Here is a 23,860-nt window from a genome sequence, read left to right as displayed (position 1 = left end):
GATTACCGTGTCACCTGCACAGAGGCGTCTTGATGAGGGCTGGCAGAAACCCCTTTGGAGAACACTTCATTCTTAGGGTCCCATAGTCTTTGTGGAATTTGTCAAGTATTTGGGGCATTCTTTCTTACTCTCATTCTTGAGTGAGTGAGAGTCATTCAGTTGTGTCCGACTCTTTCAGACGCCATGGACTGTAACCCACCAGGCTCCTCTGTCCATGGGCTTTCCCAGCCAAGGATACTGGAGTAGGTTGCCATTTCTGTCTCCAATTTTCATTCTTGCCACACAGCAATACTGCAGAAAAGAGAAGGAACGACAGTTGTTCCAGCTGTTTCAGTATCAGTGTCTCAGCCAGTCTCTGAAACTTTGCTGTTTTGCAAGACTTATGTCAGAGAATAGACGAAATAGTTTTAAAGTGTATTTTTTAAAGGGTGAAGTAGTGAAAAGAATACCAATTTATCATTCTATAATTGTTTTTAATTTCTTATTAATTTGACTTGAATTTTTTAGCCAGTGCCCTTTCTTTCCCAGGATCAAGGCACCTGGGAAAGGTAATTATTAGTGTTTCTTATGTGTATTATTTTGTTGTATAAGAGTTTTGTGTGCAAATAAATTTGTGAAAGTGTGGGTTAAATGATTTTAAGTAACTTTTTTTTCACAGAAGTAAAAGATACTTACCAGTTTTCATCAATTAATAGCCAGACAAAAAAATAAAAGGTAATTACAGTTGCAAGCCATGATGGAAACATGATTAACCTAACAGTATAAAATAATTACATAACAAAAGTGTTTTTTTATTTAAAAGATTTTTGAGCTCATTCTCTGGAGGCTTGTCTGGACCTGGGAAATACGTTTGGTGTCGAGATCAGTGTTGTAGCATCTGCTGGGTCTCAAAAAGCTCATCAGAATAAGTGCAGAAGAAAACAGTAAGAGTATCATGTGGCTCTTCTGTAACTTCAGAGGTTTTCTGAATTGCTTGTGTTGTAGCATAGCTACAAGACAACAAGTTATAATAAAATTGTGCTTCAGAAAACTTTACCCCAAGCCCTAGAATTCCTCTGTTAGAAAGTCTTCCTAGAGTTGAAATACAATGTACTCCAAAATGGGGAAAGATGGCCACGCCCTAAATCTTTTGTGTTCAAATGGGAACTTACACCGATGACAAAAGGAGGCTATAAAAAAACACTTGTTCCTGCAGGAAACCTGGATGAGCTTCACTGAGGAAATGCTTTCATGTTGTCATATGCTGGAGAGAATTTGACTTTTGGAACTTCATATAACTGGTTTCTCGGAGATGTAATTTTTATATAGTTGTAACTGTTGTGCACATAATTTTTTTCCATTTACAGGTATCACCTGGCCTGTGTGTTGGCATGTTTGTCTCATTGCTTACTTACTTCTTCCACTTATATTTGCATTTTAGTTTTCCACTTACTAGGATTGACTTTCCGTTAGTCCTAGAGTTTCTCAGAGGCAGGGGTCATAATTGTATTGCTTTATGATTTTCCCCAGAATTATTGGTATGTGGGGTCAGAAGAATGAATATATATTATCATTTTGTTGACATTATCAAATGGTAGTGCTTTTTTGTAAGACATCGTAGACTTTATCAATATCTCATTAACTATAAATAAAGCCCTATTTTAAGATGGCCTAACAGCTAAACTTGGAGAAGGAAATGGCAACCCACTCCAGTGTTCTTGCCTGGAAAATCCCAGGGATGGTGGAGCCTGGTGGGCTGCCGTCTCTAGGGTCACACACAGTTGGACACGACTGAAGTGACTTAGCAGCAGCAGCAGCTAAACTGATAATTAAAATCATTACCCATCCAGTTTATGAAAATAGAGAAACCTTTACTTGGGATCTTCAGTTTGTATTATAAGTGCTCTAAAGTTTTTTCAATTAAAAAATCATTTTTCATATTTGCCATGACTGTTTCTGGATGTCGTCTAAACCTGGCTATGGCTGGTATGCTGAGGAACACATAGGGCATTTTAGATGGATTGTTCCAACACTCAGAGTCCTTCCTGTTTCCTGTGAGGATATCAGCTTCCGTGATAAAGAGTGATACAGTCTCACTTCATGCCCCGAGGATGACACCAGCCAGAGGAGTCAGAGTCTGGGAGCTAACCAGTTCTGCTGGGTGTCTCACTCTGTTATAATCTCTTTTCCTTAGCAAGCTTTCGGGTGAGCAGAAGACGGGTTGCGGGGGTGAAGTCCCATCTGTGACATCAGTCTCTTTTGTGCTAAATACATCTGGGTAGAGTTCGGGGGGTGAGGTCTTTGTGGATGCCGAGGGCTGGCTTACAAGGCGACCCTAAATTTCTGGTATCGTTTAGTATTGAGACCATTATTTGATCAGAAACTTTCAGTATGAAAGTTTTCCTGTATTATTTTCCTCCATTTCCTGTTTTTAAAAAAAACTCTAAACATTTTCAAATATATTTTTGCTAGATCAGTAAAACAGTGCCTTCCCGTACCTTCCCTTAACACTCGGTTCTTAGGGGGATCAGAAGATTGGCTGCTGCATACTCCTCAGTCTCCAGGTCTAATGCAGGTTTCTGTAATTGGAAGGTCTGTGTCTCTCCTCTTGATTGAATTTGCGTTCAGAGTGCAATGAAACAACCTTTTCTTCCCCGTGCCACCAACTCTGAGGGACAGTGCCAGTTGCTAGGAGAAGCCAGCCCAGGGAATGTGATACAGGTCTGTGGTCCTAGTGCATACAGAGTCAGTCTGTGGCAACACAGGATGTATATTCGTGTTTTTTTAGGATGTATTTTCTAGTGGCAGAGATAATACAGAGATCTGAGTGGGTTGGCATATTATCCTTTGAGAGTGTGAAAGTCGCTCAGTCGTGTCCGATTCTTTGCGACCCTAGGGACTCTACAGTCCTTGGAATTCTCCAGGCCAGAATACTGGAGTGGGCAGCCTTTCCCTTCTCCAGGGGATCTTCCCAACCCAGGGATCAAACCCAGGTGTTCTGCATTGCCGGCAGATTCTTTACCAGCTGAACCATAGAGGAAGCCCTTGAGAGGGTTAAACTCTTTAATAATCTCTGTTTCCATTTGTCTTTTTTGTTCTTTCATGTTTATTTTATATCCATATAGCCAAAAAAAAAACAAAACATTGATTCACCTATTAATGTACAATGAATGATAATTCATGCTGAACATATCAGTGCTATTTATGAGAAAGTATTTCCTAAAGAAAATAATGGCTAAAAATAATGTTGCAAAAAAAAAATCACTATCTTGTTGAACTTCACGAGTAACTATTTAGCGTAAAGGGCATGCTAATTACAACTCATTCTTTATGATTATCAGTCAAGTCCTGGAAGGACACGTTCATCATAGCATTTAGTTTGGTCTAGTTTGAATTGCTGTAAGTACTGGAAAGTTCTAAGGTTATATTTCTTTTATGAGTAGAAATGTTCCATTCACAATTTCCCTAACCTGAGCTTGCTTTCCCGAGACAGAATTATGACTATACTTTTCCTAAATTATTTTTTAGTTCTGAAACTCTTCTACATTTAACTTTTAAAAATAACATGCTTGAGTTTATTAATACAGGCTTGGTAGAAGCCCGTGGGACCTTTCTTTGATTTTTGAAAATTGTGGTTAAAATATGCATGACATTAAATTTAGCATTTTAAAACCATTTCTGAGTATACAGTTGAATGATATTAAGGCCATTCACGTGGTCATGCCAGTGTCACCACTCTCAGTCTCCAGAAGTTTCTCGTCATCTCTCCTGAAATTCTGTATCCTATTTACTAACACCCCATACCCACCTCCCCCAGGCCCTGGCAACCTCTTTCTACTTTCTGTCTCTGTCAATTTGAGTACTCTAGGTATCTCATGTAAGTGGACACATACAGTATTTATTCTTTTGTGTCTAGCATATTTTACTTAGCATAATGTCTTAAGGGTTCATCCTTATTGTGTGTTAGTATTTCATTCCGAGGCTGCATAACATCCCATTGTATACATGTTTATTCATTCCAGTGGGAACATATTTTGTCTGTCCGTTCATCTGTTGATAGACATTTGAATTTTCTATCTTTTGGTTGTTGTGAATAATGTTGCTTTGAACATTAGTGTACAGCTGCCTGCGACCCTGCTTTCAAATCTTTGGGGTATACCCTAGAAGTGGGGTTGCTAAATCATATGGTAATTCTGTGTTTGATTTTTTGAGAAACTTCCATAATGTTTTCCATGTTGGCTGTTCAGTTCAGTCGCTCATTTGTGTCCGACTCTGCGACCCCATGGCCTGCAGCACGCCAGGCCTCCCTGTCCACCACCAACTCCTGGAGCCTATTCAAACTCACGTTGGCTGTAGCATTTCATATTCACACCTTCTACACTTAAGTTTATATTAAAAATTCATTTTACAGATTTGCCAGAAGCATTCTGTCCCCCTAGGTAGTGAATTGAAGGTACAAATACCTCTTAAAACTTGTAACAGATTAGGATAAACATAGTTAAGATAACTAAATTTTTATTTTCATTTAAAATGCTTGTTTATTTTTTATCACAAAATATGTATTACAGAAATTTGGAATATAGTTAAGCAAAAAAAAAAATCACCTCTATCTTTCTAGAGAAGTACATTATACATGATACTTAAAAAATTGTATTCTTGTTCTATATACATTATACTTAAAATTGTATTCACATAGTACGTATTGTTTTATTATATAAGTCTTCCAGAGTACTTCTGGGTTTTGTGGGTTTCTTGGTTTGTTTTTGTTTTTCTCTTGGAAATAAGCACATAGTGTAGCTTTTGGTCAGCATCTTGCCTTGCAGTGCCCACTAACGTAGGACGGAAAAGCACTGGACTGTCGGCCTTAAGACACCTGGTTGTCACGGTTGTTCGGTTGCTGAGTTGTGTCCAACTCTTCTGAGACCTCCTGGACTGAGCACACCAGGCTCCTCCGCTGTCCCAGAGTGTGCTCAGATTCATGTCCACTGAGTCAGTGATGCTATCTAACCATCTCATCCTGTCATCCCCTTCTCCTTTTGTCTTTAGTCTTTCCCAGCATCAGGGTCTTTTCCAATGAGTCGGTTCTTCGCGCATCAGGTGGCCAAAGTGTTGGCACTTCAGCGTCAGTCCTTCCAATGAATATTCATGGTTGATTTCCTTTAGGATTGACTGGTTTGCTCACCTTGCAGTCCAAGGGACTCAAGAGTCTTCTCCAGCACCACAGTTCGAAAGCATCAGTTCTTCAGTGCTCAGCCTTCTTTATGGTCCAGCTGTCACATCTGTACATGATTACTGAAAAAAACGATAGCTTTGACTAGACGGACCTTTGTCAGCAAAGTGATATTTCTGATTTTTAATATGCTGTCTAGGTTTGTCATAGACAAGGAGGAGGTAATGGCAACCCACTCCAATATTCTTGCCTGGAGAATCCCACGGACAGTATGAAAAGGCAAAAAGGACAGCCTGGCTAATCACCGCTGAATACTTTACTAAGGTACATACTATCCAGGGTGGCTTAGGTTGAGTGGACCTAGTGAACCTAATGTGTGTGAAAATTCTTCCCTGTTAGTGTCACATCTTCAGTACATTCATTGGTAGAATAACTTCACAAGTTGCTATTTGAAGCATTTAATTTGTTTTTGAAAACTCCAGAGTGATGATTTAAATGAAACATAGTTAAACTGTTTATGTTCCTCTACAGTGACATCCATACAGTTACATGAAAACTGTTAGTACCTCTGCTTCACATTTAGGCACAGTTAGTAGATGTCATAGGACATCAGCATTGTCCTAACTAATGCCGCTTTTCCTGTGATGGATCCTTGTATTTCCCAGTCATTAAAAGTCACAGGGTTCTTCATTCTGGTAAGTGCATGGGTGCTAAGTTGCTTCAGTGATGTCTGACTCTTTGTGACCCTATGGATTGTAGCCCATCAGGCTCCTCTGTCCATGGGATTCTCCAGGCAAGAATACTGGCGTGGGTTGCCTTGCCCTCCTCCAGGGGGTCTTCTGACCCAGGGATCGAACCCGTGTCTCTTAGTCTCCTGCATTGACAGGCAGGTTCTTTACCACTAGCGCCATCTGGTATGTCTGATACAGATTTCATAAAAAGTTAAGTGGTTAATTTTTAGTGATTCTGCCTGCTTTGGCTTTTTTGATTAACACTTTATAGTTTTGTGATAGAGGGTGGAATGTTAAGTCTTTGAAGTTGATAGAATTATGCTTCTTAGTATGATTTTCTTAATAACCAGTGAAGATACCACTGCCCCCAGGAAGAAGAGTAATTAAATGTCTCACCACAGTAATCTAACTAATGATGACGATGGTCATTCTGAGCTAATCAGAAAATTCTAGTGGTATTTATATTTGCATTGCGCTGCCTCATTAAAGACACACCTCGAGCCCAAGCTCAGGACTGATTTGTGTCATGGGCAGCACAGGACAAGTGCTGGGTTTTGATAGCTCCACAGAGCTCTTAGAGAACCTTGTTTCGGTTCTGAAGATTCCCTGTTCGTGTTATCAGTTGGCCAGGTTGAGTCTAGTCTAATGAAGACCCACTCCGTGCCTTGGTCCACAACCCAAGGGTATTCTTTGTGTCACATGCTCTTATGACCTCTCTGAGGATGAAGGACACATGTAGTCTTCAGGGCCTGCCTTCTCAGTGGTTTTGGGGGGAATGAAGGTTCCAGTGACATTCCCAAGGTTTAACCAGGTAAATCCAGACAGAGGCATTTTGGGGAGTTGGGGGATGGATTTTTATTTTTATTTTTTTGGAGGTAAATTTCTTTTATATTTGAGGCATTTTGAAAAGATGCTGGTGTACATGTCTGAGACAAGGTAGTCAGAAGGAAGCCGTGTTGGGAGCAGTTCAGCCTTTGAAGGACTGATTGATGTTCTCTGTAAGAAGAGTCTCAGGAGTGGGTGTTGAATCCTGACTGCCCCGTAACCTGGGGAAGTCATTTCACCTTTGAACCTCTCTCATTACCTGGTGAGCGTGGATTATGGTCTCTTCCTTGTGAGGATATTGTGAAGATTAAATGAAATAATGCCTGTGAAGCTACCTAGCACAGAGCAGGTCCTTGATCCTTATTAGTTTCTGACTCCCTGCTCTTGCTGGTTTCGTTACCAGGAGTAAATTGCTTGCTTGGCTAGTGTCACTGCCTTTGTTTTCTCATGTGTTCAGAAATCCCTGGAGCTTATTCTTTGCATCTTGAACTGTAGATTTTTACAGAGCAGCTTTTTGGAAAACCCAGGCTTAGGAAGGTTATCACATCCCATGGATTGATTAAAAGTAAACCTGGGACTAGAACCCAGGCCTCAGGGCTCCAGTCCTTTGCACCAGGCCAGGGTTATTGGTAATGCTTTCTGCTTTTCTGAGGAGTGTGGGCATGGAAGATATATGCTTTGACTTTTTTATTGACTCTCAAGTTACCAGCATTTGGAGCAGTATCTCATAAAGCTTCAAGTCATTTAGCATGCATAAACTCAGTTCGTATAATGAGCTATCATTATGCGCGTTAGCTTGATTTTTTTTTTTTTTTTTTAGCAGATCACCAAACCCTTAGGGCAGAGCTGCCTGTAAACTGATTAATGACTTCAGAATAATTGCACTGCTGTCAGGAAATTGTATGACTTTGAATGGTCGTATCCTTTTGTGTTATAATTTTAAAGGTGGTGAATCATATTTTTGGCTGATATAATAATTCCCCATTTAAAATGTAATTGTATGTTACCATAAAGTATTAAATTTTGACACAGTTTGATATAGGTTTTGATTTAGTTCATATTCTAGAAGAATGGTGTTTGGATTTTCTTGGAATTTATGTACCTATATCCCCACTGTTTCATTTCTTGTGTTTTTCTCCCCTTATTTTGTAAGAGGCACAAGGCAGACCATTTGGGGGGGCATCCTTCTGTTACTTCTAAAAGCCTTTAAGACTGTCTTCTTAACATGCAAAGAACGCTTCTAAATCAGGAACTAAGAAAAGAATGACAGTCCAGTGGAAAAAATAGTGACTTTATGTAATAGGATGACACCTGGTCTCTTAATCATATGAGACTGAGAGGTGAAAGGTGCACGCGCTGGCTCCAGGTGGCATGATTTCAGGTCCTGAATCTTCATTACTAGTTTGAGCAAACTCTTAAAATCCCTTTGTCTCCATTTCCTCGTCTGTCAAGTGAGGATTAAATGAATTAAAAAATGTAAAATAACTTGGGACAGTATTTGGCACACAATACTCAAGAAGTGTTAGCTGTTGCTATGATTGTGATTATTTAAAAAAAAATTATCCCAACCTCACTCATCCTATGAGAAATTCAAGTTTAAACAAAGCTGAGACACATGAAAACACACTGTGAGCAAGGGTGCAGGTGAAGGGTGGTGCCGTACGTGGATGATTCTTTTATATTAATATATTGGTAGTGCTTTCAGTTCAGTCGCTCAGTCGTGTCCGACTCTTTGCAACCCTATGAATCCCAGCACGCCAGGCCTCCCTGTCTATCACCAACTCCTGGGGTTCACTCAAACTCACGTCCATCGAGTCGGTGATGCCATCCAGCCATCTCATCCTCTGTCGTCCCCTTCTCCTCCTGCCCCCAATCCCTCCCAGCATCAGAGTCTTTTCCAATGAGTCAACTCTTTGCCTGAGGTGGCCAAAGTACTGGAGTTTCAGCTTCAGCATCATTCCTTCCAAAGAAATCCCAGGGCTGATCTCCTTCAGAATGGACTGGTTGGATCTCCTTGCAGTCCAAGGGACTCTCAAGAATCTTCTCCAACACCGCAGTTCAAAAGCATCAATTCTTTGGCGCTCAGCTTTCTTCACAGTCCAACTCTCACATCCATACATGACTACTGGAAAAACCATAGCTTTGACTAGACGGACATTTGTTGGCAAAGTAATGTCTCTGCTTTTGAATATGCTATCTAGGTTGGTCATAACTTTCCTTCCAAGGAGTAAGTGTCTTTTAATTTCATGGCTGCAGCCACCATCTGCAGTGATTTTGGAGCCCCAAAAAATAAAGTCTGACACTGTTTCCACTGTTTCCCCATCTATTTCCCATGAAGTGATGAGACCTGATGCCATGATCTTCGTTTTCTGAATGTTGAGCTTTAAGCCAACTTTTTCACTCTCCACTTTCACTTTCATCAAGAGGCTTTTTAGTTCCTCTTCACTTTCTGCCATAAGGGTGGTGTCATCTACATATCTGAGGTTATTGATATTTCTCCTGGCAATCTTGATTCCAGCTTGTGCTTCTTCCAGCCCAGCGTTTCTCATGATGTACTCTGCATAGAAGTTAAATAAGCAGGGTGACAACATACAGCCTTGATGTACTCCTTTTCCTATTTGGAACCACCATATCTACTACTGCGGGTAGGAATACCTTAGAAGAAATGGAGTAGCCATCATGGTCAACAAAAGAGTCCGAATTGCAGTACTTGGATCTCAAAACGACAGAATGATCTCTGTTCGTTTCCAAGGCAAACCATTCAATATCATGGTAATTCAAGTCTATGCCCCAATCAGTAATGCTGAAGAAGCTGAACGGTTCTATGAAGACCTACAAGACCTTTTAGAACTAACACCCAGAAGAGATGTCCTTTTCATTATAGGGGACTGGAATGCAAAAGTAGGAAATCAAGAAACACCTGGAGTAACAGGCAAATTTGGCCTTGGAATACGGAATGAAGCAGGGCAAAGGCTAATAGAGTTTTGCCAAGAGAACGCACTGGTCATAGCAAACACCCTCTTCCAACAACACAAGAGAAGACTCTACACATGGACATCACCAGATGGTCTACATTGAAATCAGATTGATTATATTCTTTGCAGCCAAAGATGGAGAAGCTCTATACAGTCAACAAAAACAAGACTGGAAGCTGACCGTGGCTCAGACCATGAACTCCTTATTGCCAAATTCAGACTTAAATTGAAGAAAGTAGGGGAAACCACTAGACCATTCAGGTATGACCTAAATCAAATCCCTTATGATTATACAGTGGAAGTGAGAAATAGATTCAAGGGACTAGATCTGATAGATAGAGTGCCTGATGAACTATCGATGGAAGTTCGTGACAGTGTACAGGAGACAGGGATCAAGACCATCCCCATGGAAAAGAAATGCAAAAAAGCAAAAATGGCTGTCTGGGGAGGCCTTACAAATAGCTGTGAAAAGGAAGAGAAGCGAAAAGCAAAGGAGAAAAGGAAAGATATAAGCATCTGAATGCGGAGTTCCAAAGAATAGCAAGAAGAGATAAGAAAGCCTTCCTCATCTATCAATGCAAAGGAACAGAGGTACTGGTTTAGCAGAGGACGATTTAAAATAGCTGTTAAAGGTAAAAGAGCTATTAGATTTTGACCCTGCTGTTCTACTTTTAGGAATTTATCTTAGAAACATACATTAAAAAGACATGTATGTATGCAAGCAGTAGTTTTCAGTGTTGTTTATGTTAGCAACAGACTGGAAGTGACTTATTTCTGGTGGGAGACATTTAAATTGTTAAATTCATATAATGAAATGTGCTTTTGGAACCACTGAAGAGAGATGACGTACATGTGTTAATGATTCCAAAGATGTACTATTAAGGGGAAGGGGGAAGCTTTTACCCCCACACCCCCACACCTGCCATGTAAGTCTGCACTGTCTCTGGAAGGAATTAGAATCAACTGTGGTAGCAGTTGCCTTTGAAGAGAGGGTCAGGGAGGGGTGGTAGGGAGATTGACTTCCCTGTATCCTTTGGTACCATCTGGAACAGAAAAATGTTAACATGCCTAAGTGTTAGTTTTTCCCCTCTCTGAAGTCCTTTATGTGCTCCCACCAACACACACACACACACGTGTGTGTGTGTGCATGTACATATACCCTCATGCACACTTTTCAGAACAAATGTTAGTCCAGGGGTCCGACTGTGCAGTGATAAAAACCAGCCTGTGCTGGTGGTGGTTAACGCTTACTGAATATGCACTGTGATCCTTGGGGCATTGCAAGCATCTTACTCTTCTCATCCAAGCAGGTGCTGATGAGAAAAACCTCCCTGGGTGGTGGAAACTGAGGCCCTGGCTAAGTAAGCCCAAGACCCAGGGCTCTCCTATAGTTGCTGGCAGAGGTGCTGGTGCCAAAAAGACCTTGACTCATGAATCTGTTTTTAGAGATCTAAGAGAGTGAGTTGGAAGGACCATCAAGAGTTCTGAAAACTCATTAGAAAACCCTGGATGTGTCTGTCAACTCTTTGATTCTATTTCAGTTTCCAGAGGTGAGAGCCAGAATGGAAACTCACCTGGCTTGATAGATTTTTGTGCTTCGTGCAGCCCCCTGGAATCTCTAGAAATATTTTTGAACCCTCAGAGAATTGGAGCTAAGACCAAGATTCTTTGTGTGAAACTTCTTGAACAGATCAAATGTGTTTTACGGAAATTGGTAGATATCTCTACCTTGTATAGGATGCTCTTTAAGCTGATTGCTACTTGGCCTGAAGGCTGTAGTTATCAACTCTGACACCATGATGAGGGTGAATTGGCTTATCCTTGTGCGTATAACATTTCTCGGTGTGAAATGCAATGTGGTCTGTATATATGTAGAAAAGGTAGTCATATAAATTATGCATCGAATATGGTACTTTTCTTTTATGGTTTCATCCAGTAAATCTTAGGCTACTGCTTCTTCATATTTTTGCCACTCCAGGCTGTTGAGGGATGTTCCATTTCTATCAGTAAACAGTGCCTCATTGGGGCAGTGGTTTTTCTACAAGGGACCCAGGGGTCTTTTAGGGTATCCTGGGGGCAGTAGTGGAGAGTGGGAAGGTAGAGATAAATGATCCTGATTTTTATAACACACACACACACACACACACACTCACACTCACACTCTCTCTCACACTCTCCTAGTTGAGATGAGAATTAACTCTCTTAGATGAATATTGTAAGCTTTAACTTTATCTCATCACCCTGGAGGCAGAAATCCCTGATGAGACCTTGATTTCGCTGGTTGGCATGTCTTCTCTTTGTTTATCTGCTGTCAGATTGCACGTAAAACATGCCCGTGACCAGTGAGCCCTGACTTGTAAGCAGGCACGACAGACAGCTGGTTCTAGCCCGTGGTTCTTCTCGTTTCAGGAAAAGGCACAGCTTCGAAGGTGGAGGAAGGATTGGACACGGTGCTGGGGAACGTGAGCCGTCCATTTAACCGAAAGTAGGTGGTTTATTCCGAAATCAGCTTCTGTTTTCCTCTTTATCTTCGTGGTCTTTTTCTGTTTCGGTGAGTGGCTGTTTAATCTCTTCTGGAACCCTCTTTGTTTGTTACAGCAGAGATGTCGGCTCCTTTGTAGGAATTACTTGAAGCCAGAGTCATGGTGGACGTGGGAAAGTGGCCCATCTTCACTCTGCTGTCGCCTCATGAGATCGCGTCCATCCGGAAAGCTTGTGTCTTCGGCACCTCAGCCAACGAAGCGCTGTACGTCACTGACAGCGATGAGGTGGGCCTCTCCCAAACCCCAGAGCTTCCTTCTAGGGCTTTCCGGGAGGTTGAGTCTGCCATGTGCAGACTGAGAAAAGGAGGGCAGAAGGAGAACCTGAAATCCAAAAAGATGCTGTGTCTTTGATGTAATTTGTCTTTTCCTTCAGTTTCTTGATTTAATACCCCTCATCCCTGCTGCCCTTCGAGTTTCATTGCTTGTTGTTGCCCAGTAGCTTAGTCACGTCTGACCCCCTGACTGCCACACGCCAGGCTTCCCTGTCCTTCACCATCTCCCAGAGTTTGCTCACACTCATCTCTATTGAGTCAGTGATGCCAGCCAACCATTGAGTTTCACGGTACAGCCAAGTATTATAAAACTTAAGTAGGCAGCAGCGGTTGCATTTTAACAGCCGTATCAGTCTCTACCTATTTGCTGAGCAGTCAAGCTGAGCTGAAGCACGTCTTATGTTCAGGGTGGAGAAGGGACCCTTTGTGTAGCTGAAGGCCAAGTGACTCAGACAGAACTGTTTGTCTCCCAGGTCTTTGTATTTGGACTGAACTACAGTAGCTGTTTAGGAACTGGAGATAACCACAGTACACTTGTACCCAAAAAGCTGGAAGCCTTATGTGGAAAGAAGATTAAGAGTCTTAGTTATGGGAGTGGACCCCATGTTCTTCTCAGCACCGAAGGTAAGTGGCAACAAGTTCAGCTTCTTCTGTTTGTGGGAAATCGAGCGGTTAATTCTAACCTAAGAGGAGGTAGGGCTGTGCCACATACTGAGTTTCGAATGCTTTGTTTCTTAATTTCTGAGAGGAGGTACATAAAGCAGGTGAAAGTTATTAAACACTTCAGGCTCCCCCTTGGAACAGCCGTCGGATGACTTTGATTTTAAGCAAACTTCTGAGGTTTTAGACGACTTCTGTAAAGTTGTGGAAGATGACCCGCAGCAGACGAAGTGGTCCGTCAGCCCAGTTTTTCAGTGAGTTTTATTGTAGCATGGCAACGTCCAGGTTTTACTTGGTACGTTTTTAAAAACACAGGTGATACTGGTTTTACTTTACTAGTGTCATTTCCGTATCTTGAACTCAAGAAGCCTCAGTTCATTTCCTGGCATTCATGTGGCCGCCATATAGAAAAAAGCTGGGGTAGATTCTTCCTGCCTCCCTGAGACCACCAGAGAGGCCTCTGCGTTCTTCCCAGGCTGTTGATCTGCACCGTGGGTGCCCGGAACTCTCTGAGTCTGTCATGCATAACCTGGCTTCTTCCCTTCACGTTTTAGGCGCATGAGTTCCTGCTCTCTAGCTTTTTGTTGGGTAAACTAGGGTGCACGCGGGTGCGTTTGCGTCTCTGCCTTTCTGTCTCTAGCCTGGGGAATCACGGCTTCCTTGGGTGTAACCACCGGTCTTAGTATTGAGCTTTTTAGTTGCCTTTGACTGCCGTTGGAATCCAGCCGGGTTCTCGGCATCTTCCTCAGGCTGTGAGGTCCAGATGTGAGCATGACTAGTAAGAGTGTAACTGGCGTGGAGCATAATGAGGTGATTATTCCGCCTCTGAGTTGTGTGGTCCTGCCTTCTGGCATCACGTGGGCCCTTTCAAGCAGCTGCTGCTTTGCTGGCTGGCTCAGCTTGTCATCCATTGTGACCTAATGGTTTAATGTTTTCCTAACGCATTAATTTTTTAACGCGGCAATTGACTTCCTACCATAAAGTACTGAAGCGTTTTTTTTTTTTTTTCCCCAAGAGCAAGCATATTAAAACATATGCATGACCTTGGGAGACTTAACTTTTGGAATTATTTTTAGAGTTCAGATCCTGCAGTTTTAAATATCTTGAATGTTATAATTAAGATATAAATAAGCAGAAAGCACAAATATAAGTAACTGATTTTCTTGTGGGAGTAGTCTTCTTTTTGTTTTTAATTCAGTTTTGATTGTTGTAATACATTGTACATATATATGATACGTGATATATAGCATGTCTAATGTATGTATAATATATACATTTGTGTGTATTTTGTATCTATTTCAAGTAGTCATATAGTTCAAAAACAATTTAACACTTTAAACCATCAAACGTTGTATGACTTTTAGTAAAAACCAGCACGCAGCTTCATCCATCCTTACTCTTAAAAACCACTCCTTTTTAACTCCTTCAGGTGTGTTTTTCTGACTTTTAATCTCATGTTTTTAAGTTAATATGCTTATGCTGTTGGTTTTGAATGTTCATTTTAGGCCTTCTCCTGTGACTTTTTGTAGCAGCAGAAGGAATTGGCACTCTCTCTGATGAGCCTGATTAGCCTTCCGTCTGCTTACCCTGTCAGTATAGTGATGTCACCACGTGTCCACGTTCAGTTTTCATATTCCCAGGACTCAAACAGTGTTATTCACAGCTGAGCCATTCTCCTTTCTTCCACAGCTGTCTGCTTTCCTGGGCTTACTTTTCTCCCCATCTGTCATTAGCACGAGCTGGAAGTCCACTGTGTCGCCGCGTTGCTTCTGGGCACCTCTGAGCCCGTCAGGCCACTCCAGGTCACCCCATCCCCCAGCTCCAGCCTGGACTGGTCACTCTAAGCTGCTGCACACCTTTTGTCCTAGATCTTCATTTCACCATCATCCTTGGAAGTCTCTTCACCTTTGTCCTTACTGAATTGCTACGTTTTGTTTACCGTGTCTTCCTCCTTGGATTATACCCTCATGTGGGTGAGACACATTTTCTCATAGCTTCCCAAGAAAGGGATATGAGAGAAGTCTTTGAGACACCGTCTTAAAATGCCTTTATCTTCCCCAGGCAATTGATCCCTGACTTGTCTGCACAAAAAAGACAAAACAACAACAAAACAGCATTTTCCATGCCAATCCTTTAATAGTGTTTTGAGCATTTGCCTCTACTACCTGGTAGGCAGAGCTCAGTCCAGAGTAAAGGGTCTCTTCCTGGTAGGACCCATTTATAGCCCCCGAGGCTGCTGGCATTGTTCCAGTGTAATCCCCTTGCCAGCTCTGTTCGGGGGAATTTTCCCCATAGCCTTGTAGTCTCTCTTGTTGACAGAATGGTTCTTGTGCCTGCATTTTGTGGCTCTCAGGTGCAAGAGGAAGATGTCTAGATTCAACCTGTCTCTTCATCTCTGCAGGCCCCAACACCCATTCATTTCATGGCCCCAGGAGGCCACTCCAAGAGAGTGCACCAGACGGTCACTTGGTGGTTCCCATCACCTTCTCGTGATGGGCGTGGACACGTCCTACTGTAATGTGCCTCTTTAATTCCCAGAGTGATCGCATAGGGCCATGCCCCATGTGGGCATCCCTTTTCCAGTCCAGTTTCCATTGCCCATCCACCTGACCACACAGCCAGGCCATTGGTTGCAGCCGGTGAGTTGGTAAAGACCCAACCACAGGGGCTTTTCCGATTGCTCAGTTCTTGCGTCACTGCTGGGAAAACAGCCTGCAGTTCAGCCACTGAGCTGATTGTTCTTGCCTCCTTCAGTCAGTCTTGCCATCCACTGGTTTTAATGTGGCCACTTTCCAAATGGGAGAGTGTCCATTTGCCTTGGAACTGCGTCTGTAAGGCCAGCAGCTCTTGGTTGCTTGGTTAGAGCTTCACGGGGCACGTCCATAAGGCAGTGGGTTCTAGCAGCTTCTCAGCCGGCTCCAGAGTTGGTCCTCGATGAACAGGCTGCCTGCTTCATGATACAGCAGGCACCTCCCCACCTTACCCCAGCAGTATGCCCCCCCCCGGGTAAAACATTTCTGTAACCCTCTGGGCGCTGCCTTCCTTACTAGAGTGCTTCTCCAACGCCACCCAAGATGATGTGGGTATCTCAAGTTTCATGATTATTTTATGTCCTTCAGTCTTGAGGAATCTCAGTTACCACCCAGGCAACTGATTTCCTCTCAAATGGTGAGCAGCATCTGGGAAATTTCTGGTCTGAAATCCCAGTGGTCACTGCTGGGAGGTGCTCCAGGTTGGCTGTAAGCTCCTGGTGCAGAGTGCAGGTGGCAGATACTCTCAAGGTCATGTCTGAGTCAGTGCCTTTCCACCTTTCAGCAATGGGAGAGCTGCCACCCTCTGCTAACTCAGACATACCTGCTCTCATGCAGGACCCCACTTGGATCCAGCTGTCTTTTGGGCAGTCTTACAGATGGGGCTTCCTTGCTGGCTTAGTAGCGAAGAATCCACCTGCCAAGCAGGAGATGCAGGTTCAGTCCCTGGGTCGGGAAGATCCCGTGGAGAAGAGAACGGCAACCCACTCCAATATTCTTGCCTTGGAAATCCCATGGACTGAGGATCCTGGTGGGCTACAGTCCATGGGGTTGCATAGCATCGTACACGACCGAAGTGATTTTAAAAAGCCTGCTGTTAGTCCCCAGAAACCATCTGCCTTTCCCGCAGGCCACTGGGCAATCTTCAGTCGTTCAGCGAGTACATTGACCCCAGCGCCCCAGCTTGAATTACAGTGGTGAGCTCTTCTTGTCCACCGTGTGTTCTCTCTTTAAACACCTGTTTGGGCTCAGGCAGTTCTAGGGGTTCCCAGCCAGTGCCCAGTTAAAACTGGCCTGAGGGTGGATTTCCACACCTCATGTTTTAGGTAGGGGAAGCAGTCCCCAGTCAGAACTAATATCCATCCAGTAATACCTTCAGGTAAGAGAGACGGGACCACCTCACTCGGAGTCTGTTCCAAAACCCCACTTTCCATCCAGACTGTCACTTGACTCCTGTCCGCTGTTGCCCGTCCGCATCCTCCCATTCTAAGCTTGGCTGTTAAGACTTTACCCGCAGGCTGTGGAAGCACAGTGCGCTGGTCCTCTCTCCCCCTGGCTGTTTCACCCACACAGGTGCTTATGCCTTTGGGTGCCTGGCCAGCGGTGGGGCCAGAAGATCCTGGCCTTTAGGTCAGTTTTTATCGTGATCATCATTCTTATCCTCGCCCCAGGGCATTCCGGATCAATTTTCTTATCTTAATCATTACCTTCTAGCTTTTTGAAAAGTGAAAAGTTGCTCAGTCGTGTCTGACTCTTTGTGACCCCATGGACTGTAGCCCACCAGGCTCCTCTGTCCATGGGATTCTCCAGGCAAGAATACTGGAGTGGGTTGCCATTTCCTTCTCCAGGGGATCTTTCCGACCCAGGCATTGAGCCCATTGGGATTGAATACAGGTGTCTCCTGTATTATGGACAGATTCTTTACCATCTGAGCCACCAGGGAAGCCCTTCTAGCTTTTTAAATGCCTTTAAAACTGGGATAAATAGAGTCGACTTGTTTGGGGCCCTTAGGTGTTAGAGACCAACATGGGGTCCCTTTGGTCTACCAGACTGTGACAGTGCCATGGGCATCCCTTGGCTTCAGTTCCATCAACATCCCTCGTCTGGCACGGCTTAGGCTCGGCCCGGGAGAGCACGACCACACCACATCGATCAGTTGAGCCAAGGTGGAGCAGGGGGGAGGCATGGCGAGGACAGTCACCAGAGGGGCCGATTTAAGCCTCACCGGCAACCTCTGCCCCCCACCTCGCCTCAGGTGAGAGCGGCCCATGACCCCAAGAGGAGAACGCCTGACACGTGGAACGGAGCCCACAAGGCGGGGGTCGCGTATCAGCCTTCACTGGGTGCCTGCAGCGGGGAGCGCACAGGGTAGAAGACCCACGGCGCCTCGCCCCGCCGCCCTCGGGTCGCCCAGAAACCGGAAGTGGCACCACAAGTCGGGTCAGCCAGACACACCACACAGGAGCTGGCGCACAGGCCCAGGCGGGTGGCTCCAGTGGCAAGGGCCGAACCGGGCACCAGCTGGCGGCCCAAAGGCCCAGAGCCCCGCGTACATCCAGAGACCCAAAGTCCTTGGCGGCGGACACCGAAGGAGACCGTGTCAGCAAATGCCTTTAAAACTGGGATAAATAGAGTCGACTTGTTTGGGGCCCTTCGGTGTTAGAGACCAACATGGGGTCCCTTTGGTCCACCAGACTGTGACAGTGCCATGGGCATCCCTTGGCTTCAGTTCCATCAACATCCCTTTTATTGATCCCACTTGGTAATTGAAGACTTTTATTCTGCTGGGTTGGGTCCCTTGTTGCTCTCCCTTTGTCTTTCTCCATTTTCATAATTCCTTTCATGTTCTCTGTAAGATCCATATGAGGAAGTTGAGATAGCATATTGGATAAGGCATCTCAAACGATTTGATTTTGTATTCAGAGGTGAATACCCCAGGTATCGTAAAGCCAGTCCCACACGGCTTGCATATCAGCTGCTTCATCTGGGATGTTCCATTTGCCATTAGTAGGGGAGTTGGGAAATCCGTCTTCTCAGGATAAACACACTACTGTGGCTTTTATCCAGTCCACCACCCTGGTAGTCTCCTTGGGAATAACCTCCTGGGTCACGCACAGCCACGTGTGATGGTTCAGTAGAGAGCAGTGGGTCCTGCCTCAACCCACACATGCTCCTCCAGCCTGCAGCCTTGAAAACCACAGACACAGCCCTTATGTCAGTTGCACACACAGCCTGTGTCAGTAAAGGTTCCTCAGGAAGCCCATGACATCAGCCCTCAGAATGAGCCAGTTCCTGCACGCTGTACTCCCTGCCTTCGGTTGTTTCTTGGTTTCCCCTTCCCCTGCTGCTGCTGCTAAGTTGCTTCAGTCGTGTCCGACTCTGTGCGACCCCACAGACGGCAGCCCACCAGGCTCCCCCGTCCCTGGGATTCTCCAGGTAAGAACACTGGAGTGGGTTGCCATTTCCTTCTCCAATGCATGAAAGTGAAAAGTGAAAGTGAAGTCTCTCAGTCCTGTCCGACTCTTCACGACCCCATGGAATGCAGCCTACCAGGCTTCTCCGTCCATGGGATTTTCCAGGCAAGAGTACTGGAGTGGGGTGCCATCGCCTTCTCCACTGCTTCCCCTACGTTAACTATTTTCTCAGTTGACTCAGAGGTAGTAGAAGTAGTTTCTGTTAATCCTACATAATTTTCTCGACAGCTTTGAGGCAAATGGCTGAAGCTCAGATTGACCCAAATCTGAGCTTGAATCAACATCAGGGGCCCAACCCAGCACTTACTTTTATTTTCATTTTGGCTGTTATATATGAAATAAGCAGGGAATTGTTCATTTAGCGTGCTGCTTATTTTGCATTTCCTTATGTATCTGTTGAGCCAGTTCCTTAGGAGTTGGCTCTACTCCCATTTCTAAATTGCGTTGGTAACTTTGACCTTTAGTAACTGATCACAGCATGGCTGCAGTTTCGTACCATGGTGACTAGGTAGCTATCCGGGAGTCAGAGTTTCCTCATTCTTTGCTCTTTAATCTCTTTGTCTTCAAAAAACAAATGTCTGTGAGCCATTTGCAGGCTATCCCATTCCTGATATCAACTAAATAGAGAGTTCTTGATTGCAGTGTGTGTGTGTGAGAGAGAGACAGAGAGAGAGAGAGACAGAGAGAAGGTGTTCATTAATTCCTAGACCCAATCTGTGTATGTATATAGGCATTCCCACACCAAGAAGTTCAGTTCAGTTCAGTTCAGTCGCTCAGTCGTGTCCGACTCTTTGCGACCCCATGAATCGCAGCACGCCAGGCCTCCCTGTCCATCACCAACTCCTGGAGTTCACCCAAACTCATGTGCATCGAGTCGGTGGTGCCATCCAGCCATCTCATCCTCTGTCGTCCCCTTCTCCTCCTGCCCCCAATCCCTCCCAGCATCAGAGTCTTTTCCAATGAGTCAACTCTTCGCATGAGCTGGCCAAAGTACTGGAGTTTCAGCTTCAGCATCATTCCTTCCAAAGAAATCCCAGGGCTGATCTCCTTCAGAGGACTGGTTGGATCTCCTTACAGTCCAAGGGACTCTCAAGAGTCTTCTCCAACACTACAGTTCAAAAGCATCAATTCTTCAGCGCTCAGCCTTCTTCACAGTCCAACTCTCACATCCATACATGACCACAGGAAAAACCATAGCCTTGACTAGACGGACCTTTGTTGGCAAAGTAATGTCTCTGCTTTTGAATATGCTATCTAGGTTGGTCATAACTTTCCTTCCAAGGAGTAAGCATCTTTTAATTTCATGGCTGCAGTCACCATCTGCAGTGATTTTGGAGCCCAAAAAAATAAAGTCTGACACTGTTTCCCCATCTATTTCCCATGCAGTGATGGGACCGGATGCCATGATCTTTGTTTTCTGAATGTTGAGCTTTAAGCCAACTTTTTCACTCTCCACTTGGACTTTCATCAAGAGGCTTTTTAGTTCCTCTTCACTTTCTGCCATAAGGGTGGTGTCATCTGCATATCTGAGGTTATTGATATTTCTCCCGGCAATCTTGATTCCAGCTTGTGTTTTTTCCAGTCCAGTGTTTCTCATGATGTACTCTGCATATAAGTTAAATAAGCAGGGTGATAATATACAGCCTTGACGTACTCCTTTTCCTATTTGGAACACCAAGAAGTAGTGCTTAGATATTATCAGGGTGTCTAGGAATTGCACACAATTCTGATGCTATCTACGCAGAGATACAATCAGATTGCACAGGTAAGAGGCTCAGTCCCACAACACCACCCTCCACATGAGATGCTGGTCTTGAGCCCAGGTTGTTACCTGGGCTTCTGATTAACCTGCTGCAAATCCCAGGTTCCCTCCATCTCTCCTCGGGCTTTGTGGGTTTTGTTTTTGTTTTTGTTCTCCACCATGCCATGTAGCATGTGGGATCTTAGTCCCCGACCCAGGGGTCAAACTCAGGCCCCCTGCAGTGGAAGCGCAGATTCCCAACCACTGGACCACCGGGGAATTCGTGCTTTGGATTGGATTAATTTGCCGGAATGACTCAAGGAACTCCAGAAAATCGATTTACTCACTAGGTGACTGATTATTATAAAAGGATATGAATCAACAGCGTGAATAAAGGAGCCTCCATCCTTGTAAGGCTTGGTGTCTAACACAGTGGCATGTGTAAGTGTTCTGGTTCTCCAACATGGAAACCCTCTGAAAAGGGGCCAGACAACTGTCCCCTGAGGTTCTTAAGGAGGCTTCCTTATATAGTCATGATGGCTAAGCCATCAGCATTGGCAGTTGATTCAGCCTCTAGCCCTCTCCGCTCCGACCCACTTACCTTGTGGTTGGTTCTCCTGGCAACAGAGATGCCAGGAGATAATGTTCTTGTTATCAAAAGACACCCTCATCATTGTCAGCTCTAAGGAGATTCCTCCGGTTTGGGGAGCTGTGAGCCAGGGACTGTGGATGATGACCAAGTATACAAGAGCAATGTATTTTTGTAATCTGGATGACCAAATACATATTTCTTACAAATCACAATGTCACTAAAAGAAGTAAAGGTTAACACGAGTTGTACAGAGTCTGGGAGGAAAGTTCGGGGTCGGCTGTCTCTTCTCTGAGCTGACTGTGTGTGTGTGGCCCTCCTTGTGTAGATGGAGTCGTGTATGCCTGGGGCCACAATGGCTACAGCCAGCTTGGGAATGGGACGACCAACCAAGGCCTGGCACCCATCCAGGTCTGCACCAACCTCTTGATCAAGCAAGTGGTTGAAGTAGCTTGTGGCTCGCATCATTCAATGGCTCTGGCAGCTGATGGAGAGGTAAGTGCCCTGCTCTTATGCTTTATTGTTACTTTTATTTATTTTTAATTTTGGGGGGCCATTCCTCAAGGTATGGGAGATCTTAGTTCCCTGACTGGGTATCATGCTCCCTGTAATGGAGGTGCGAAGTCTCAGCCACTGGACTGCCAGGGGAGTCCCTCGTTCACTTCCCTGTAGCTCGAAGGGTAAAGAATCTGCCTGCAATGCAGGAGACTTGGGTTTGATTCCTGTATTGGGAAGATTCTCTGGAGAAGGAAATGGCAACCCATTCCAGTATCCTTGCCTGGAGAATCCATAGACAGAGGAGCATGGTGAGCTACAGTCCATGGGGTTGCAGAAAGTTGGACATGACTGAGCAACTAACACACACAAAAGACATATAAAAGTTACCGTCTTAACCATTTTTAAGTGTTCAGTTCAGTGACATGATGTATACTCACGTTGTTTTGCAGCCATCACCACCATCCATCCACAGCACTTTCATCTTGCAGAACTGACCTCTGTGCCCATTAAACATGAACTCTCTCCTTTTAGTTCCAGCCCCTGGCAACCCCCATTCTGCTTTCTAAGAATTTAACCCCTCTAGGTACCTCATATGAGTGGAGTCACACAGTACTTGTTCACTGTGACCGCCTTATCTCACCTAATATCCTCAAGGTTCATCCATGTGGCCACATGTAGTGGATTTTCATCCCTTTTTAAGGCTGACACTGTTTCATTGTTTATCTGTTTTGTTTATCCATTTGTCTGTTGATGAACATTTGGATCATTTCTACCTTTGGCCATGTGAAAGTGCCTTGCCTTTTTTTTTTTTTTTAAAGACCATATTTGTACTTGAACTGAATATCATGTGAACATAGCTGCCCTGGATACATAGCTAAAACCACCGTGAGAACAAGCTCCTTCTCTAACACAGCCTACGTTGTGTGGTCTGGAGCATTCTTTTGAAGACAGTAGACTGAATTCTTAAGGCAGTTAAGTCTCTTGCTTTTTGCTCAGATTACAAATCAGATGTGTATGACAGTGTTCTATACTGTCGTTTTTTTAATGACCTCTCCCCGCACCCTACCCCCAGGTCTATTTTGTTTTTCAGTAAATGTAGTGATGTCATAGCATCACTACCAACATTCCAGTAGGTTCTGTACAGCTTGATTTCCTGTCCCCCCCAGCCAAGTTCCACGCATATCTTAAATGTCACTCATCCCGCTGGTTCTATCATCTGGTGTCTTGTGTCATTTCGTTCCTCTCCATCTCTATCACCTTAGGTCGGGCTTGGCCATCTCCTGGACTGTTGCCGTGGGCTCTTCTGTTTCATAGCTTTTTTTTTCTTTTTTAAAATATTTACTTATTTATTTGGCTGTGCCGGATCTTAGTTGCAGCATGCAAGGACTTTAGCTGTGGGATGTGGGATCTAGTTCCCTGACCAGGGATCAAAGTCAGGCCCCCTGCACTGGGAGTACAGAGTCTTAGCCACTGGCCCCCCAGGGCAGTCCCGATCCCATAGCTTTTTCATTGGTCTACACTGTGCAGTGTAACTTCTCTGTCCACTGTGTCTTCGGAAATAAAAGTCAGATTCTGTTGTTCCCTGTTTAGTCCTTCAGAGACTTTAGAGTGATTTCACTAAGTGGGGTGAGCAGCTCGGTGAGATAAAGGTTTCGTGGCTGTGATGTGCTGGAGCCAGGCCTTGCACACAGCCCTGCTGCATGGAATCTACTGTTCCCAACCTGTTTCTTGGTCAGTGGAACCCCAGTCCCCATTTTTTTAAAAAACAAACGGCAACTGCATTGGTAGAGAACTTGGGCTATTTGAAAAGAAGTGCAAAAGAATGACGGTTGAAATTAGAACTTGCTAATTGTGCAGCGTGCATTCCTGGTTT

The 23,860-nt window shown here is 44.3% G+C and overlaps 1 protein-coding gene across 35 annotated transcripts in view; it reads left to right on the top strand.

The window, feature by feature from the left end:
- Positions 1 to 23,860, top strand: part of RCBTB1 (RCC1 and BTB domain containing protein 1) — a 70,205-nt gene that overhangs the window by 6,894 nt on the left and 39,451 nt on the right. For 17 of the 35 annotated variants that reach the window (XR_015137940.1, XR_015137938.1, XR_015137950.1 and 14 more), the window contains exons 2-5: positions 12,090 to 12,165; positions 12,279 to 12,448; positions 12,969 to 13,119; positions 21,818 to 21,984. Coding sequence is in view for 22 of the 35 variants with exons in the window: in XM_086329092.1 (XP_086185218.1) it covers positions 12,323 to 12,448; positions 12,969 to 13,119; positions 21,818 to 21,984 (444 nt within the window). In the remaining 13 variants the exon portion in view is untranslated. Of the gene's footprint in view, positions 1 to 5,351; positions 5,474 to 12,089; positions 12,166 to 12,278; positions 12,449 to 12,968; positions 13,120 to 21,817; positions 21,985 to 23,860 lie in introns of those variants that run through there. The other 18 variants (XR_015137942.1, XR_015137941.1, XM_086329094.1 and 15 more) reach the window with 7 other exon arrangements.

Source organism: Bos grunniens, chromosome 12, assembly GCF_055505025.1.
Source record: "Bos grunniens cultivar Pamir isolate PY7600 chromosome 12, Bosgru_T2T1.0, whole genome shotgun sequence".
Classification (NCBI taxonomy): Eukaryota; Metazoa; Chordata; class Mammalia; order Artiodactyla; family Bovidae; genus Bos; species Bos grunniens.
The sequence above is the reverse complement of the archived record's forward strand: the minus strand, read 5'-3'. Positions and strand labels throughout refer to the sequence as shown.